The sequence below is a fragment of the Vidua macroura genome, chromosome 9, assembly GCF_024509145.1.
Source record: "Vidua macroura isolate BioBank_ID:100142 chromosome 9, ASM2450914v1, whole genome shotgun sequence".
NCBI classification, from domain to species: Eukaryota; Metazoa; Chordata; class Aves; order Passeriformes; family Viduidae; genus Vidua; species Vidua macroura.
This window is the reverse complement of record NC_071579.1, coordinates 8,132,066-8,151,447: the sequence shown is the minus strand read 5'-3', so window position 1 is coordinate 8,151,447 and position 19,382 is coordinate 8,132,066. Positions and strand designations below refer to the sequence as shown.

The window sequence follows — 19,382 nt, the reverse complement described above, 5'->3', positions numbered from 1 at the left end:
ATGGCTGTGGGTGGGAGCCCCGGGGCGCTGGGCACGGCGCTGCTGCTGCTGCTGGCCCTGAGCGCCCGCGCCGTGCCCGAGCCCGAGGCGGTGCCCGAGGGAGCCTCCACCCTGGCCTTCGTCTTCGATGTGACCGGCTCCATGTACGACGACTTGGTGCAAGTTATCGAGGGCGCATCCAAGATCCTGGAGACATCGCTGAAGAGACCCAAGCGGCCGCTGTACAACTTCGCGCTGGTGCCGTTCCACGACCCAGGTAGGGCATTCCCCCGGTGGGCCGAGCGGGACCTGGCTGGGGCGGGCAGGAGCCGGGAAGGGCAGCAGGGAGCTCCCGAGGGCTGCCAAAAATTGGGTTTCCTGCGCTTGCAGAGACCGGAGCCTAAGTGTTCCTGTCCCATCCTAGTCGTTCTTGCCGCACGCGTTTCTCTGCCGAGGGCGAGTAACATTTTGTGACCACCACCTCCCTAGCTCTCTGCAAAACTTCCCAAAGCCTTCAGGGTAGACTGGAGTGGGCTCTAAGTGCGATTTGTGCACCAGAGTAGCTTAAGTTATCAAATACTCACCTTAATTGTTCAGGTACGAGCTGAAGTAGTGTCCGTGAACTGCACGTGTAGTAGTAACGGTGCTATTGAGTTTTTTCCCAATGCCCTTCCATGGGAGTGCACTTAAGAACATGAACTATGCAGTTGCACTCTTCCTCTTGTCTTATTATCCCATGCTTACATTCAGAAACGTGAAGTGAAATGAACATGGTGTGGGTTTTTTTGTTCGGGCTGTTCTTTCTTTCTTTTTTCACCCCTTCTGCTGTACATCATGCGTTCCTCTCTTTCAGCTTCTGTTTTTTGTTCCCTTCCTATCAGTTTTCTCTGGCTCTCTTCCTCTTTCCTTGTCAAATTCTTCTGTTGACTTGAAGAGGAAATAGGAACAGGATGCCCCAGGCTGGTGAAGTGTGCTGTACTGTGCAGTAAAAACTCTCGCAAAAAAAAAAAAAAAAAAAAAAAAAAAAAAAAAAAAAAAAGAAAAAAGAATCAGAAAGGGGGGGAAAGCCCTTGAAAATTACCTTTTGGCTTTAGTGCCCATGGAATATCTCAGAATATGCTCAATGCTTAAGACTTCAATTTTTGCAGGGATGTCAGCAAAAAAAATGGACATCCTCTCTATTTCCTCCCAGTCACAGATTCTTCTGTTTACAAGATATATGTTTGCTATTGGTATAAATACCTTAAACCAAATGCTTAAAAAATTAGAAAGAATAGCTTGTATAGGTTCTCTTTTTTTTCTTACAAAGAGTTCTTCATTGTAGTATCAGAATGTTATATCACAAAAGGGTCCTTACTGTTTCCACATTTGGTGTAATTTTCTTTTTGTTTTCCCTCTCTTCCCCCTGTCCCCCCATTTTTTGTTATTTTATGGAACAAAATTATATGAGACTTAAAAAGCATCATGCCACAGAAATAAACAAGAAGGGAAAGATTTGGGTCAAGAGTAGAACCTAGAACTCTTTTATATCCTTCTGGAAAATCAAGTTCATCTCTTTGGAGCTGTTTTTCCATGGAATGGCCAGAAAATCAAGAGGATGGGTTAGGAGTGTTTTGGTTTGATTTTCTCTCAATGATCAATTATCTTCACTTTAGTGAGCAGAAGGGGATTCAGGGTAGGAGTTGATACTTCTCTTTTTCAGAGACTGTTCCATCCACAAGAGCAAGAAGATCTTGCGTGGTGCACTTTTAGTTTGCAGGTTTGTGTGGTGGTCCTTTGTTCTTGTGCATGCTCAGTAGAAAGAAGTCTCAGCTTTCTCTCATGGGTCCTGTGCTTAGTTTTCATCACAGACCTCTTTCACGTCATAGCTTCTGTTTTCTTTCTCATCTCATATGTTTTCATTCAATTTTTCTTCTGCACATTTTCACCTTTTCAGTCCTTTTTTCCATCCTCCTTACATTCTTGCTCCCACTGCCTGTCCAGGTTCTTTGCTTGTGTTCCAGACTGATTCCTTTGACCATGCTTTGCTGTACCACCCCTCCTTGCTCCCTGCTTGAGTCACATTTTCCCACTCACTGACTCCTTGCTTCCTTGCTTCCTCCCCCATTCCTCTCCTTGCACAGAAGATCCCTTTCCTTGGCAACTGTTAGACTTCATTCAGTGGAGTGACTGAAACTTAAACCTGCAGAGAACTGACCTGTGCAGCCCAGAGCTGCTGGCAAACGTGCCTCAGAGTATCCTGTTACACCTCTCTGTGTGGAAGTCCAACTTCCCTGAGGGGGCCTTACTTCTTAGTGTGATGGATAATTTGTGAGGGCAGGGAGCTCTCTCAAAGTGGAGGATGGACAATTTTCAACTTCATTTTGTACTGGTTTCTGAAAACTATTTATTTGGTCTTTCTCAGAGTTAGAAAGACACACCACAGGCCAATGTCTTGAATTTTATGTATGTGTAAGGTCCAGATGACTGCTGGTCATCTGTAGTGTACATCTGATGATGACCACGCCAAGGCACTTGAAAAGAAAATGCAAGAAATGCTGTTATGACCACTTCAACTTCTTTTTTTTTTAATCTATAGAGAAGTAGCTTTACTCAAAAACCTCATAAAAATATTACCTGGCAAGTATTTCACAGCATTGAATTTATTTACCTAGTGTTCTTTCTGAAGGTTGTTCAACTGAATTAATGAGCATGAAGCTATATTTTTTTTCAAAAGTTGTGTTGTTATTCACTTAAATCTTCTTCCAAAGAAAGAGCTTTATATGTAGCTGCCTCACAGGCAAATTTTCTGGATGTTTTGTGTGTGGTCCCTGGGGCAGATGGGACTCTACAAGGGGTAGAGATACAGCTGGGGCTCAGGTCCAAGGAGCTTCTCTTTGTATAAAGGTGCCCTGATGCAGATACACTGTTGATAGGTAATTGCAATTTAAATTGGGTGTGGATTTAGTTTTGAACTCTATTGGTTTCCTAGTTTGTATTGCAGAGTGCATTTGGCATTCCACAGGGTACAGGTGGATTGTAAATGATTTGGTATAAATGTAGTCTAGCAGAATATGGGAGGATTTTTAAATAACTCAAAGTATGGCATTATTAGTGATGTACTGAGGCACTGGAGCTTGTCCACAGAAGGGAACGGGGCTGGGGAAGGGCTGGAGCCCCAGGAGCAGCTGAGGGAGCTGGGAAAGGGGCTCAGCCTGGAGAAGAGGAGGCTCAGGGGGGACCTTCTGGCTCTGCACAACTCCCTGACGAGAGGGGACAGCCAGGGGGGCTGGCCTCTGCATCATGGGAATGGGGACGGGATAAGGGGAAACGGCCTCAATCTGTGCCAGGGCAGGTCCAGGCTGGACATTAGGGAAAACCTTTTCACAGAAAGGGCTGTAAAGTATTTGCACAGGCTGCCCAGGGAGGTGGTGGAATCCCCATCTCTGGAGGTGTTCAAAAACCAAGTGCATGTGGCACTTGGGGACAAAGTTTAGTGGTGATGGTGTTGGGTTGATGGTTGGACTTGATGATGTGAAAGGTCTTTTCCAACGTGAATGATTCTGTGATTGTGATGTGCCAATGCACCGGGGTGTGTGATGGTAGATTTTAATGTCATGTTTTCCCTACTGCAATGGCATTTTGGTAAAACAGGAATACAAGTATATTTTTAGTATAAAACCTGAGGCTTTTGGCACAGAATTATGGCTTACAGAAAAATTTGTCATGGGTTTCACATTCCTATACCATGTACCATCTGGTGGGATGCAGAGAGTTCAACTCTGGAAAAACCTTTTGCTTTGGATTCTACTTTGTGAATAACCATGTGCAGTGCTTTAACAGATTACAGGGAATTTTTTTTATTGTGGGCTTTCAATGCCTGAATGTGATCACAGAACTTTTGTAGATAGTGAAAATGGCTGTTGACTAAGAAAGCTCTTGCCAGACTTGTGTTCAATGGAAAAACTGGCGTGGGGGGTGGAAAATTGTCCCAAATTTAAGAAGAGTTGGCACAGGAAAATTTTGAACTGGAGCTAAAGCTGAAGATCAGCAAATGCTTTTGCAGTTGCGTGTTGTGGGTCCTGATGTCCTACTAACTCCCATTGTATCCTGTGGAAATGGGATTTGACTTGGAATGTCTTTATTTAACATCTGTGGCCAGCTTTGCTATTTTTTCTTTATGCCATTAAGGAATTTTGGAATGGAAAATAAGCCTGAGAGGACTAATTCATCCCTAGTATTTTTCTGTAAAGCTAATGGAATTATACCAGTCATAACTCACTCTGTGTGATTTAATCAAGCATTCCTTAAGTGTGAATGGCTATTCTATGGACCAAACTCCAGTAATTAATTAAGACAAAAATGAAGGGAATATATAACCTCTGGACTTCCTAGGGTAGAGGATGGTGTTTGCCTGTTCACACTCTGCATATCTACAGAACTGTGATCATCTCCTGACCATTTTCTTACAAATCAAATAGAAAACACTGTGTGAGAAAAGGGGAAACATTAATAATGCTTACTTTAGATGGGAAAACAGTATTGAACTTAAGTCACATAGTAAGTGTGTAGGAGAACAAGGAATACATTTTTCTTTCCCTTGATCCCACTCCTCTCTTTTGAGAGAGTAAAGCTCTTTCCTATCTTGAAGTGAAGTTATGCACATAGTTAAGCACATAGTTATGTTTAACTGGAGTCCCCTTTAACAGACTGGCAGGGCTGTGTCTGTAACATGGTTAGGCTGCTGAGCCACATACTAGCTTGGATCAAGTTCAGGAGGTCATATGAAAAGTCTGGGAACTTTGGGTTTTGCAGGTTTGATAAATTTTTTTTTTTTTAGAAGTTATAATGAAGAAGTAATGTTTTTTCCAGAGGAGGAATTCCATGAAATTAAAATTAGGCTATTAATGGAGTTAAAGCTTTTTATACTTCCTGACAGAAAAAGTACTGTGGGTATGCAGATGGATAATGAAGGGAGAGGGGAAGGCTGTGTCCTTGCTGTACCCTCAGCTGGATGGTATCACAGATCATGTCACTGCTTCTTCCTCTCACATCCAGCTCTCCTGATAGCCCTTCTCCCATGTGCTGCCCTGCACTTCTGCATTCTTCTGTCGCCTGAGGTCTTTGATCTTGGGCTTTACTCTCAGATTTATGAGTGTCTAAACTTCTCAGGCAGAGGCTGAATGTGTGTAAATCAGTTGGAGAAGATGAAGTATAGCCTGAAGAAGAGGGGCATTGTCTTCAGCATTCCCTCCGCTTCCTTTGCAGGGTGGAAGAAGTGCTTCAAGACTTGTTATTAGTTTCAGTAAAGAACAGGAACATGGCTGTGGAGAAACACAACTGCAGCAGTGGTTTTCAAGGCGGGGAGAGCAAGTTTAAGGGAAATGTGGTATTGTGTACTGGTATCTGAGTTTGCCTACACCATGGAAGTGGGATGGGGGCAGCATGAGAAAAGATTGGTGTCACAGAAGCTGTGGCTGCCCCTGCATCCCTGGAAGTGTCCAAGGCCAGGATGGATGGGACTTGGAGCAACCTGGGATAGTGGAAGGTGTCTGTGCCCATGGCAGGGGTGAGCCTGCATGGGCTTTAAGATCCCTTCTGACTGAAGCCAGCCTGTGATTTTATGATTTTAATGAAAAGGGAGACAGCTGAAAGAGGGAGAGGAATATGACCCTATGTTCCTGTCCACATTCCGGAGGCCTCCTTACCTTCCTTAGTAGGTAAAGCTGCTTAAAACTGTTTGAAAACTGTCTTCTGTTTGAACTAGACAAATTATTAGGTTGCCCAGAAGAAATAAGTGAAGTTTCTTTGGACAAATATTTTGTGAAAACTGGGTACTTATCAAAATCTCATAGTTTTTTTTTAGGATAATGTATTGGTTTTGCATGACCTGGTTTTTGGTAGCAGGGAGGTCACAAAGATGACTCTTGTGAAAAGCTCCTGGAAGCTTCCACCATGTCCAGCAGAGCCAGTCCCTGATGGCTCTGAAGCTGGACATGCTGCTGGCCAAGGCTGGGCCAATAGGAGAGGCTGGTAATGCCTCTGGGATAACAGATTTAAGAAGAAAATCAAAACAAAGTGGGACACAGGTTTTCTTCTAGTCAGAGAAGAGGAGGAGGTGAGAACATGTGAGGGAAACAACGTGGAGACACCAAGGTCAGTGGAGAAGGAGGGGCAGGAGGTGCTCCAGGGGCCAGAGCCGAGATTCCTCTGCAGGCCCTGGTGAGACCAGGGTGAAGCAGCTGAGCCCCTTCATGGGGATCCACGGGGGATGCAGAGATCCACCCACAGCCCCTGGGGATCCACGGGGGATGCAGAGATCCACCCACAGCCCCTGGGGATCCACGGGGGATGCAGAGATCCACCCACAGCCCCTGGGGATCCACGGGGGATGCAGAGATCCACCCAGAGCCCCTGGGGGAGGTGCCCATGCTGGAGCAGGTGGATCCCTGGAGGAGGCTGTGACCCAGTGGAAGATCCCTGGAGGAGGCTGTGACCCAGTGGAAGACCCAGAGGAGAGAGGGCCCTGCTCCCAGGCTGGAGCAGCCTGGCCTTGGAGCACTGCACCCCATGGACAGGGAGCCCCACGCCGCAGCAGTTTTGGGAGGGCTGTGTGCCCGTGGGAGGGACTCACCTTGTGGCAGGTGTGGTTTGGCTGCTGCTGGTGAGAGTGGGCCCACGCTGGAGAAGCTCACAGGGAACTGTCTCCTGTGGGAGGGACCCCAGGGTCTCACAGGGAAAGGACTCCTCTCCTGAGCAGGGAAGGAAATCTCGGTGATGAACTGACCAAACCCCCCACGCCCTGTCTCCCTGAGCTGTCGGTGGGAAGGAGGGAGGGGCTGGGGGAAAAGGTGTTTTAAGGGCTTATTTTACTTCTCATCATCCTCCTCTGATTCTGTTAGTAATAAATTCACTTTGCAATCTTAAGTTTGCTGTTGAAGTGCTTTCTCCCAGTCCTTATCTCAATTCACAAAGATTTTGTTAACTTATTCTCCTTTCATTTGCCCAGCTGTGGCAGGGGAGGATAAGTGAGCGACTCTTGTGGGTGCTTGGCATTGGGCCAGTGTCAAACCACAACAGATAGATAGAGAAGAACTGCCTCAATTCTTTTTGGAAAGAGTAAGGTCAGAGGCCAAGAAAATTATGCTCTCTACTTAATTCAAGTAGTTGTCTTATTTGAGAGTTGAGTGGCTTTTATATTACTACCAATATCGAAAGTGGGGAAAAAAAGGTACTAATTTAGGAAGTCTCATCCCTCTTCTTTTGGTGGATCACAGAACACCAGATTAAAGCTGGTGACAGCTGATTTGTCACAGCTTTGTGTTTTGGTGGCCTCAAATTTGTGAACATCCCATCTGACAACTCAAGGATATGTAAGGATTTGGGGTTTATTTTGGACTTAGATACACAGTGACAGCAATAATGAGCACATGTCCAAATTCTGAGGTTTTTCCTTGGTGTTTTAGGAGATGCAGTGTAAAGGTACAGCTGTTGCCTTGGTATGTCTGAGGGCAAATGATAAGCAGACCTGGGCATAATAACTGGGAATTCTGCTCTTTTGTGCTAAAACTGATGAAGTATTGCTATTAATATTTCACAAGTGACAATTTCAATGGGAAACGCTTCCCTAAAGCTCAATAACTGCTCTGTGTTGTTACCACTACCAAGTGTTATTGTTGCTGTCATCAGGTGAGTGGCTGTCCCCAAGGCAGTGTAAGTGAACAGCTCTGGGCTGATAAGGATGAAGACTAAAGCACTTAAAGACATTTTCCATCTCTGAGGCTTCTGGGATAACTGTACTGACCGTGTGGGAAATGAGTGTTTGAAACCTTATTGTCACCCTTGATGGAGACATTGTGATATCTATAAAATGAATACCCTGTGATTGCATGGATGTTTTCTTGTTCCTCTAGAGGGATTTATCCGGGGTCCCTCTAAAAGTAGCTGCTCATATAGATTAGAAAAGACAGTAAGTATTGCCAGTGCCAGAAGCTCCAAAATCTGTGAGGCAGCCAAAATGTTGTGACATGATCCAAAAGCCTGTTAGAGCATCACTTACAACTTATTTTTCTGCTGTCTTAACTCTGCATGTCCAGCCCAGAAGATATGCACAAGGGTGAATTTCCTCGCTGATTCTTGAATCCTTCTGGCAAGAGGAAGGATTATTCTCCCTGTTTTTATTTAAAGATACAGTAGAGATTCTTTCCTTGGGGAAAAAAATGATAATACCTCAAATACATAGTTCTTTGAATTACAAATTATTTTTCATGTTACATTTGAAATTGTTGCCTACAGAACTTAGAAGCTACTTGTTATATTTTGCTTTGTTCTCCTCAGCTCCAAGTGGTTATAATTCCAAGGGAAGCTCTGCAGCTCAACAACAATGTATTCCAGTGCTATTCTGTCCTTAAAATTGCTACTGATGTAGTTTATCAGGTGAGCCTTGCTGTTTGTTAGCAGTGTGCACCTTTTCCCTAGAGCTAGAATCTGCATAGAGGATACTTCACCTGTTGTGTGCCACGTAAAAGTCACGGTGCCCTTGTTAGCTCAACTTTTAAGTATGTGACAATTCACAGAGAGATCCCTGTCAGTTTCTTAATCACTTTTTAAACAAAGAAACTTCCTCATTCACCTTCCTCTCGTCTTTCCTGCACTCTGAATTTATCTCCCAGGGGTTACAGCAGCTTGTGTTTCACACAATCACACAGAGAAACCCAATTAATCCTATTCATGGCAGTAATTGTTTAACACTGGCTACGGGTCTTGATGGGAGCTCTGTGGTATGGAAAGCAAAGAGCAATTTCTGCTGCTGCATGCGTCTCCTGGAGTGGTTTAAATGCACACAAATCAAATTCCTACTGCTGTATGAAAAGCAGATATGTGATGCAGATCCTCAAGTACTTTTAAGCTATGAATAAGCTGTCCCTCCCTGAGACTGATACAGTGTCCTGTTTTCATCTGGAGTAAACAACTGTTTTCTGAGAATGCATGGTAATGAAGTGAATAAGGAGCCATGAATATTGTATACATCTTTATATCTCACTTTAACTGAGGCAATAGTGTTCATTGTAAAGAGAATTCTCACAGAAATGTGACAGGAAAGTTGAAAAGGAAGCCAATCGGAGTATTTCCCTCTTGAAATGCTGAGCTTCCTCTTTTCAAGTGCCAATCCTAGAGGAAAACTGGGATAAAACATGTCTTTGTGGTGGGGAATTAGAATCAGAATTGTTAAGAGAGGTTAATTATTAAAAGGGTGGATGAGACCTCTTTAGATCATTGAGTCCAACCACTAATCCAATGCTGCCATGTTCACCATTAAAGCATGACCCCAAGTGCCGTACTGACATGACTTTTGGACACCAGCTGGGATGGTGATTCCTCCACTGCCCTGGGCAGCCTGTTCCAGTGCCTAATGAAGAAATTTTCCCCAATATTCAATCTTAACCTCCCCAGGAGCAATTTGAGGCTTTTTCCTCTCCTCCTGTCCCTGTTCCCTGGGTGCAGAGCCCAACCCTCCCAGTTGTCTCCTCCTGCCAGGAGTTGTGCAGAGCCAGAAGGTTCCCCCCAGAGCCTCCTCTTCTCCAGGCTGAGCCCCTTTCCAGCTCCCTCAGCCACTCCTGGTGCTCCAGACCCTTCTCCAGCTCTGTTCCCTTCCCTGGACATGAATGAATAGTGAATGAATGCCTTTAGGGAAGAGAATGAAGTTGAGTTCTCAGGGGAGAACGAAGGAAAAGAGCCACCCAAGACTTGCAATCTGGTGAAACTGACACTGATCCTTAATCCTTGCTCTGTGTGCTGCACTGCTGTCCAGCAGTACTGACTGGATTAGGATGAGGCATGAGGCCATGCCCAGGTGCCTTTTGAAAGCTCACTATTGTGTCTTGCAGAGAGTGAACTGTACCTGTCCTGCAGAGGAGGGCTGATACAAGTTGTGTTTGAGCTTTTCTTAACCAATGAGGAGCAAAAGGAGTTTGTATTGGGTTGGTGATTTTTTTTCAATGCATCATGCAATGTTCATTCTGTATCCTGCTGGACCAACTTGTTAGAAACCTTAGAGCTATTTCCCCTGTACTGTGAAAACAGGGAATGGTCATGACCCAAAGGCTGCCAGAGCTCCAGGAGCTTTTGGGCAATGCTCTCAGGCACAGGATGGGATTGTTGGGGTGTCTTGTGTGGGGTGAGGGATTGGACTGGATGATCCTTGTGGATCCCTACGAACTCAGGGTACTTTGTAATTCTGTGACTTGAGGTCTCTGTCATCTTTTTTCTTACTTGTGCTTTATCCTTTGTGTGCGTATCAGAGGCTGCTTGGAATTCATACTACTGTGGATTCTGCTCAGTGGAGGATCTGGCTAAACCAGATTAAGGACTACGGAAAAGGAGCAGATATTTCATTTAGTTAATGTACTTTGAATGTGGCCTAAAGCCTGGCAGGAGGAACCCTTTAGACAGAGAGCCCTCAGATGCCAGTTGGTATATATTTTCCAGTCAATGATTTAATTGTTGGCATATGCTGTGATTTCGGTTTTGAAGGAGACACATGCATCAGAGGAAATATTAAGAACATATGTTTTTCAGTTTGCAAATGGCAAAACAGTTTCTCTGTTGAAAGAGAGTGATGGTGTTACTTGATCAGCTCACCATGACTTGGTAATCAGCAGTTTTGTTAGAAGGAATAGGATGGATTCAATGAAATGTGCTCTGGGCTGGCTGCTTTTTTGTCCTTCATTACTCCAGCCAGGGAGAATGTTTTACCCCTCACTTACATTGTTGAACATAATGTGCTTTTTATAACTGTTGCTGGTGTTTAGGATTTCCTGTTTGAGGTGTGCTGCTCTGAGATCAGATTTACGAGATCCTTCAGTGATGCTGGCAATGAATTCATGCCGTGCCATTGTTGTTTGGTGAACTCTGGGTCCAAGATTTGCATTTTGCAAAGGGATTGTTTGCAGTGTTCCATTTTTAAGGGGGATCAGAATGGTTTAGGTGAAGCATATCCCCTTGTGGTCTGTGGTTAAGCTTCTTTTGTTGCTTTTTGAGGAACATGTGCAACCTACTCTTTGGTAATTGGTTTTGCCAGAGGAGAAGCACAATGACTTCATATTTCTAAAGCGCTTGGATGGGATCATGTTATGTCAAGATACAAGAAGCCACGGCACTGAGGACAGAATTAATCACAGTTCACTTCAGGCACTTAGCTGAAGACTCTCAGCTGAGGGGCTGGTGACCTAGAGGCTCTTTCTATAAATCACAAAATGAAACTGGCACCTTAAGGAGCAATTAATCCCCTGTGAATTTTTAAATACTCTTTGGAGATCTCATTTGCTTTCACTGGCTGTAGAGGAAGCAAAGGTTAGTTCAATCAAAGCCCTGAATTTAGAACATAGGAAGTTAATTAAGAGGCTTTCTGCTTTCTAACATTCTGCACTGGGCTGACTGTCCACATAACAGTCCCTGAGGTTTGTTTCACACCTAGGTTTTCATCCTACCACATGGATACCAAGGGCTTTTGGGGGGGAATAGGTTATTCCCACATGGTGATTCCCTGGCTCCCATCAGCAGCTGAAGAAAGCCCCTGGCTGGGCAGCCCCAGCACACCCTGAGGGCTCCTGCGAGCCTGCTTTGCCAAGGGCCTTGGTGCGTGTCTGATCACGGGCTGCTCAGGAGCTCGTGCACCTTCTTTGCCCTCTCCACAGATTATTGGCAGGGTTTGAACCTTGGGTTTTGGGAGACCCCTTCTGTGTCAGCTGAAGGAGTAACACTGGCAGCTCCGAGGCCGATAGTGCCATGGGACAATTCCCAGGCGAGGGCTGGGATGTGCCTTGTGCTGTGTACTGCAAACGTAGCGGGCCGTGTGTGTTCATGCAGCAACGTTAACCCACTGTTCTGTATCCCTGTGCTCCTCCATCTTGATTTGCTTTGGCACCCTTGGTACTCCTCTTCACTCTGGTCACTTTGCCAAGTCGTAGCCCTTCTCCTACAACATTCCTAGCTTAGATTTCAGTCTACAAGGCATTACTGGTAAGATGTATGCATTTTTGCAGGTGACATATTCCCAAACAGCGAGCCAGCATGTGGCAAACCACCAGAGAGAACTGAAAGTGGCTTCCTTACCACTCGCTTTTGGGAATAGGCCAGTAAGTGTGTGATACAGGTACAATGAATGAATATTATGCAGCATTAAAAGCCAATTTCATGTAGCCTGTTACATAGTGGAGCCAAATATCAACTTCATAGGATAAATTACAACCAGCAGAGCTTGCTCAGCAAAGAGAGGTAACCAAAGCAGAACAGTACCCCAGTTCTCAGCCTGGAAAAATGCTGCTGAAGTGGAGTGAGTGGGGGTGGGTTTGCAGCATGGAATGAAAATGAAGGAATGTCTTGTGTTGCTGTAGTCCCTGCTAAATGTCTGGGCTGTTTGCTTGGGATAGGAGCTCTGAGCTGTGACTGTAGGTTACTGCTGGACTCCTGCCAGCTTGTTTAAATTAGATTCCTAGCCCGGGGGCTGGGGTGGTCAGCAGGAAGCCATTGTAATTTTCATGCCTTGGACACCAATGTATTTTCATGAGCTGAAGTGAAGTGTCTCTGGGGATGCTGAATATCTCTGAAACATTTCCTGAGTTCACTTAAGCTCTGCAATGGTATGTCCGAGTCTGTTTTCCAAAGGATGGAGCTTTTTGTTTAGTTAGTGAGGTCTTAGTTCACTTGAGTAGTATGCTTTTGCTGTTGGAACTTAGCGAGGAACAGAAGAAGAGGAGGAAAACTGTGCAGGAAAAATGATGGTATCTGTCTTGGGACAGCTAGGAGTACTGTAATTTCTTTTATGCCCCCATGTTAATTTGTATTTCATGAGATTGTGACTTCAAGCTACTGTGTCAGAGCCAGGTTTTTCGGCTGCGAACAGGGGAAATGTTTGGGCAAGCGCACAGTTTTAGGTAAAAGAGCAATAGCTGGAGCACCCAGGCAGAGAACCTGTGATCCTGCCCATCTTTGGGCAGATCTCTTCCCATTTTCTGTTACTTACACCAATACAATAGTGGTGTGATTTTTAATTAGAGATCTTTAGCATCCCTGTGCACACTAATTGCTGTCATGTACCAGAGCCTGAGCGCTAGAAACACAACAAAAATCCAGGGTGTGGCACAGGCCTGGCCAAGTCCCTGGTGATGCCCTGGTACTTTGCTGAAATAAGACATGGTGTGCACTGGCTGGGGTAACCTTTTGGCTGCTCTCCTACAGCATTTCGGGAACATGACAAGGTGCTTAGGCAGTGGTGCTTGGCCAGGATTGTTTAGTCCTGATTCAACAACATACTGCTTAAACCCCTACCTTTCAGTGTCTTAGGACATTTCAGATATCTGTGTGGTTGGCTTTGTTTTATTAATTTTTTTTTTTTTTTTTTTGTGTCTTGGGTTTTTTGTTTGGTTTTGGTCATGTCTTTCCCTTTTTAAATTTTACATAAGCTGAATCAAATCACAGGATATTCATGTGACCTACCCCTGAGTCACAGTTCTCTGTGTTAACCACAAAACCACAAATTACTTTTTTCTCCCTGAAATGTTTATTCCTTCTTTTCATTTCTTTCCTAGTCTGACTACTCATCTTTTTATCTTCATCTCTGTATTCAGTCCATCACTTCCTCAAAATTTCCATTGACCCTTTTCCCTCTGAGGTTCAGTGTCCCTTCTCAGTACTCCTTTCCATATCTCAAGATTTCTTGGCAGTCTGTAGTATCTTTTGCTTATACACACTGGATCCTGGTGGTGAAGTGTGCTGGTGCAAAAGGCAATTTATTCTTGCTCTGAAAGAGGTGCTGTGTTACCCAAAAAAAGGTTTGTGCAAGGGAACACAGAATCATGGAATGGGTTGGGTTAGAAGAGACTTCAAAGACCATCTAGTTCCAGCTCCCTGCCATGAGCAGGGACACTCTGCACTAGTTCAGATTGCTCAGAGCAATCCCTTCTGTCACTCCAAGTCCTTGTCCCAAGTCCCTCTCCAGCTCTCCTGGAGTCCCTTTAGGCACTGGAAAGGACTGTAGGGTCTCCCTGGAGCCTTCTCTTTTCCATGTGAACACCCCCAGCTCTCTCAGGCTGGTGCCAGAGCAGAGGTGCTCCAGCCCTGGGCGCATCTCCAGGGCCTCCTCTGGACTCTCTCCAGCAGGTCCATGTCTCCATGTCTTTCTTGTGCTGAGGGTGGAGTCACACCAGAGCAGAACTGAGGGGAGAATCCCCTCTCTGGACCTGGCAGGTGGTGTTTGCCTCAGCCTGAATGAGGCTGGTTGCTAGGACACATCTCATTCCCACTTCGTGTGTTGGCCATTGGAGTGAGTACTTTTGTAGATTTTGTTCTGGGTCAAAATTGGACCAACGGACCCTGATATTTTGTTTTCTGAAATTGTGCTGAATCTGTTGAGTTACACTTTCCTAAAGTTGTAACTTTAGTGGACAAAATAATTACTGTTCGGCACTGCTTCCTGCTTCCCTCTTCTTTAAGGTCATGGCTTTTTCTGATCCCCAGCCATGAGTGCTGCTTGGCAATCCCAGATTCATTCCCAAACAGTCCAGGTTAGCAGAGGTTGAAGAAACTCGTTTAGTTTGGGAGCTTGATTAGAGTGCATGAGCCGCTCAGGGGCCGAGCAGAGGAGGTGATGGCTTGTGTTGTGGTGGTTCTGGCCAGCAGGACTGGCAGTGGGCTTAGCTGGCAGAGCTGCAGCAGGCAGAGAGGGAGCATCCCTAGCGCTAGTGAACTGGAAGGATTGAGTTACATGGGATCTGTATATGAGGGAGAATCTAGACAGTCTCTGTGAATGCTGACAGTGGGGGGAAAATGAGGCTTCTTTGTGTGTCAAGCTTTGTTCTCAATATTCCTGCTGTGGCTCATGCTTAGGGTGTGAAAAGTGGGGATCGTGTCATTGCTGTAAAAGTTGGCTCTTTCTCTACCTTCCAAAGTTGATCTGAATGTCATTCTGTTACCCAAATGAGCCATGGTATAAGGAGATAAAAATAATGACTGTTAGCTAAATGGCATTTTGAAGAATTGGCAATTTTACCACATCAAGCAAATCTTTTAATGCCTTGGTGGTTTGGCACAGCCACCAATATGATGTGTACCTGTGGCTGGGGCATTTTTTAGAGGGAAGGCACAGAAATACTCCCCAGTCTAGAGGTATACAGTACAGTCTGGAGCTGGAGCTGCAGCTTAGCAAATGGTAGGTGTCTGTATTCCTTTCTGCAAAGGAGGCAACTGAAGAGATGCTGTTGCATTCCTGCTTTGTGGGGATGAGTCTTGATTAATCTCAAACTGTCCTTTTTACAAAACAAGCAAATAAGAAAACCCCTGAATAAGTGAAGCATGTTTTGAATGAACTCATTAATTTGCATAAATCTTGCTTAGAGGTAGATTTGAAGTACATAAAACTTTGCTTTGTAGAGAATTTTGGCTGTGGGTATTTATGGGATAACCCAAGTCCATCTCACCTTGTGTTGTTTAATGTTAAGCATTAAACACTTGCTTAGTTACTTGCAATGAAATGTCCCATTGTGTAGATATAAAAGCCTTTTTTTCCCAGTTTGATATTCTGTCTCTGATCAAGTTTTGATCTCTGTTAACATGGAGTAAATCCAGAGTAATTCCATTACAGTCAGTGATGCTCGATTGGATTTACACCAGTACAACTGAGCTCAGAGTCTGGCTTTGGTTGTCTGCCATCTTATTTTGCTAAATATTACATCCTTCAGAAATATCCTTTCTCATCTTGTCTTCAGACCTTCCTGGCTCCTCCTACTTTACCGAATTCCAAGAGTAACAACATAGGTGAAGTTTACTTGATGAAAGATTGTTTAAGCAGGGTCTGGTTTTTATTAGCTCAGCTGGTTTTCATTTTTTCAGCCCTGTTTGAAGACTGATTGTGCTCAGGCTGGGATCTGGATCCATCCTGCTTTTCCTACTTGACTCAATTTTGTCCATTAGAAGTGCAGTGTTTCAAATTACAGGGTGCTCCCCGACATTATCGTTCGGTAAGAATTATGTGCCTCAGTGATGTTTTAAAGCAGTTTTTAACTCCAAAGATCAGAAAAAAGGAAAAAAGAGTACCTTAAGGCATTACTGCTAATCAGCAACATAACATGTTTGGAAGGGCTCAGTAAATGTGAGATGTGACTTCGGAGAATGAAATGAATTGAATTTTTCCTGGTTTTGTTGATATTTCCTTTGTTGAAGTGTACACTGAACTTTCTTACAGAGTATTTTAATTTATCGTGTGTGAAGGACAGCTGGAATTTCATCTAGGCTATTCTGTTAGTTAAATAGGGTTTATTAGTCAGGTTTGCAGTTTGGACAGTTTTATCTGTGTTTATGTAGTTTAGCTGCACACTGGGGTCTTGTGCCTCGTAATCATTCCAGAATTAATCCGTAACATTTGTCTTAACATTTTTACAGTTGGGCTTATGCTGGTATAGTATTGCTACATTCATGTGATGATAAATAATCCTGCCCAAGATATCCAGCCCCAGCTCTAGGGATAAAGAAGGGATAGGAGATGGGAAACGCCACCTCATTTAGTTTGGAGATCTCAGGCACAAAGTTAAGCAAAACACTTTGGAATGTTTTTATATATGTTCTGTTGATTTTGATACCCTTTTCACATATCCTTAAGTGTTTTCCTGAGTGGGGCCTGAAGATTTTCCTCTGGCAGCAAAGGGGACGTTTGGCAGAACTGGTGATTTAAACCTTAGCCATCCTGCCTTAATCATTTGGATACCATTTTGTACTGCAGACACCTGAAAAAGATCTTCAGGAGAGACTGGATGACTGTCCATGTCTGTACCTGAATAGCTCCTGAATTCCATGAGATGACAGTCTTCACTGTGACCACTCCAGTGGGCAGTTGGTACAAAAAAATGGTGCTTTGAGCCTGCCCAACAGGCTGTTGTTTAAAGAATTAGTGATGCCCTTTCAATCTTTGTTGTTTGGCCACCATATTCAGGAAAATTGCCTTGACTCTCAGTGTATGCAGGAATTCCGTGTTGGTTTGTGAATGTCTTTAAGACACTGGAGCAGGGAGACAGAGAGAGTTTGCAGCTTGAGCACTGAGCAGCACAGCGGGGTAAAGACAGGACCACTCTCTACGGGAAGGACTGAAGACAGGCTGGGAGAGCTGTGGGAGTTCACCTAGAGAAGAGAGGTTTCTGGAAAGACCTGAGAGCCCCTTCCAGTGCCTAAAGGGGGTTCCAAGAGAGCTGGAGAGAGACTTGGGACAAGGGCCTGGAGGGCCAGGAGGGGGAATGGCTTCCCACTGCCAGAAGCAGGATTAGATACTGGGGAGAAGTTCTCTGTGAGGGTGGGGTGGTCCTAGCACAAGGTGCTCAGAGAAGCTGTGGCTACCCCTGGATCCTTGGAAGTGTCCAAGGCCAGGTTGGAGAGGCTTGGAACAACCTAGTGGAAGGTGTCTCTGCCATGGCAGGGGGTGGAATGAGATGAGCTTTAAGGTCCCTTCCAAACCCAAGCCATTCCATGATTCCATGCCATTCACTGGTGGCATCCTCAGTGACTATACTTTGCTGCAGCAGCTCAGGAATTAGCATTCACCCTTCACTCTGTTGACTCATGAGGGGAGTGGTGACCTGACCACCTCAAATATCCAGTGTGAGCTGTCAGACTGTATTTGAAAGGACCTGCCAGTTCAGAGAGTGGGTTTTCTTCCAGACACAATGCAGACCCTGAGAAAATATGCTTTAGATTGACCTACACAAACAGTGCAAATCAGGTGGTAACATTGATTTTTGGAGCTTGATGGCTTTATGGTCACAGATCCAAATTCCCCAGAGAAGATATCTTTGTGCTCTGTGTTGTATAAACAGGCTGAACAAGTTTAGTGAAAACAATCATCATGGTAAATGCTTCCGTTTTTAAACTGTAATCATTCTTTTAGAGTAAATTTGGTAATTATTTAGCAATCGATTATTTCATTGCCCTTTGAGAGTTCCATGTTTTTCCAGTAGTCAACTGAGTACATTCCAGTCTGTTTGGACTAGGCCAGATGGAGAGTAAAACTGGGAAATACAAGGTTCAAGACAAATGAGTTAGTCTAAATTAATTTCTATCTAAACATAAATAGTGGCATTATTTCAAACAAATTTTACAAGATGAGTGAACAGAAAACAAGGTTTTGCCTAATGTATTCCTGTTTAGCTGATTAGGGCAAAAAAGTTAATGTTCTCATCCTCTTTCCCTCCTCCCTCCCTGTTCACATCTGCTTTTTGAGTTAGTTTGGAGCATGCTTGCATTTTTACACTAGTAAAACTCCGTGGAATTTTACAACCCACAGATAATATTTAATGTTTCCCTCTCTTCCAAAGCTTCCTAAAAACTACTGAGCACTGAAACCTGCATCAAGAGCAGAAATATTCTGATGCCGTTTATTTTCCTTCTTCCAAAGCCCTGAAACAGCTTTCTTGTAGCTACTGAGCTCCCGTTGTTGTGAGGTGTCCCAGCGTCCCGTGGGCTGTGCTGTGCCTGTGGGTCAGTGCAGGGGCACTGCGCCCATGTGGGGAGGTGATAGAGATCTGCACAGCTGGGATTCTGCTGCTGGGCAGACAAGGCTGGGCAAAGCTGCCCGGATTAGCAGCTCCCCCAGTTAAGCTCTCGTGGATCCTGCTGTGATGAGCTGCCCGGAGTTCTTGCTTGCGCAGAGGAGTTGGCAAAAGGCAGCGTGGTTGTAAGGGAGCTTGTTGTAAACGACTCAGACCCTGGGTGGGGATGAGTTAGGAAAAGTTTTATTGAGAACTAATAAAAATAGACGAAGCAAAAGGGACAGCGCTGGAAGTGTGTCTCGATGCCAGGGGCTCGTTCACAAAATGGTGGCTCCGCCTTTTACACACCTGGGAAAATTGCATCAGCAGCATGAATATTTATGAGTGGTCATACATATTTTAATATTTTTCTTATATGTACTTGGCCCCTCCCAAAGTCTGCCAGCTGACCTTTCTCCATCGTCCATTGGTGGAGACCGTCTCACAACTTGATTGGATGTGAGGGGTTACCATGTTCCCCCAGGGACAAGTGTCCCCCATCCCCGGCTGTCCCATGCAAGGGGCACAACCTGGCCTTGGACACTTCCAGGAATGCGGCAGCCAGGGCAAGTCCTTCAGCTTGCTGGGGCAGCTCATCTGCTTTGAAAACTTCTCATACCCTTGAGGGTTTAGGTAGACTCTGAAGGATGCTGAAGAAAGGACCTGGTGAGCTTTTTAGGATTTTATGAGTCCTGCATGGATCCAGGTCACACTGAGACAATGACATGCTCTCAGTTCTTGGCTGAGCTGCTGGTGATGAGCCCTCAGAGCTGCTGTTTCAGAGCTGGAGAAGCAACCTGAAATTCTTCCTGAACAAGTGCATGGCTATTCCTGCTTTGGGCTTCTTTCTGGTCT

The 19,382-nt window shown here is 44.8% G+C and overlaps 1 protein-coding gene across 1 annotated transcript in view; it reads left to right on the top strand.

Moving 5' to 3' along the window:
* Nucleotides 1–19,382, top strand: part of HMCN1 (hemicentin 1) — a 166,716-nt gene continuing 147,334 nt past the window's right edge. The window contains exon 1 of the mRNA XM_053985174.1: nt 1–256. Within this exon, the coding sequence (XP_053841149.1) occupies nt 1–256 (256 nt within the window). The remainder of the gene's footprint in view (nt 257–19,382) is intronic.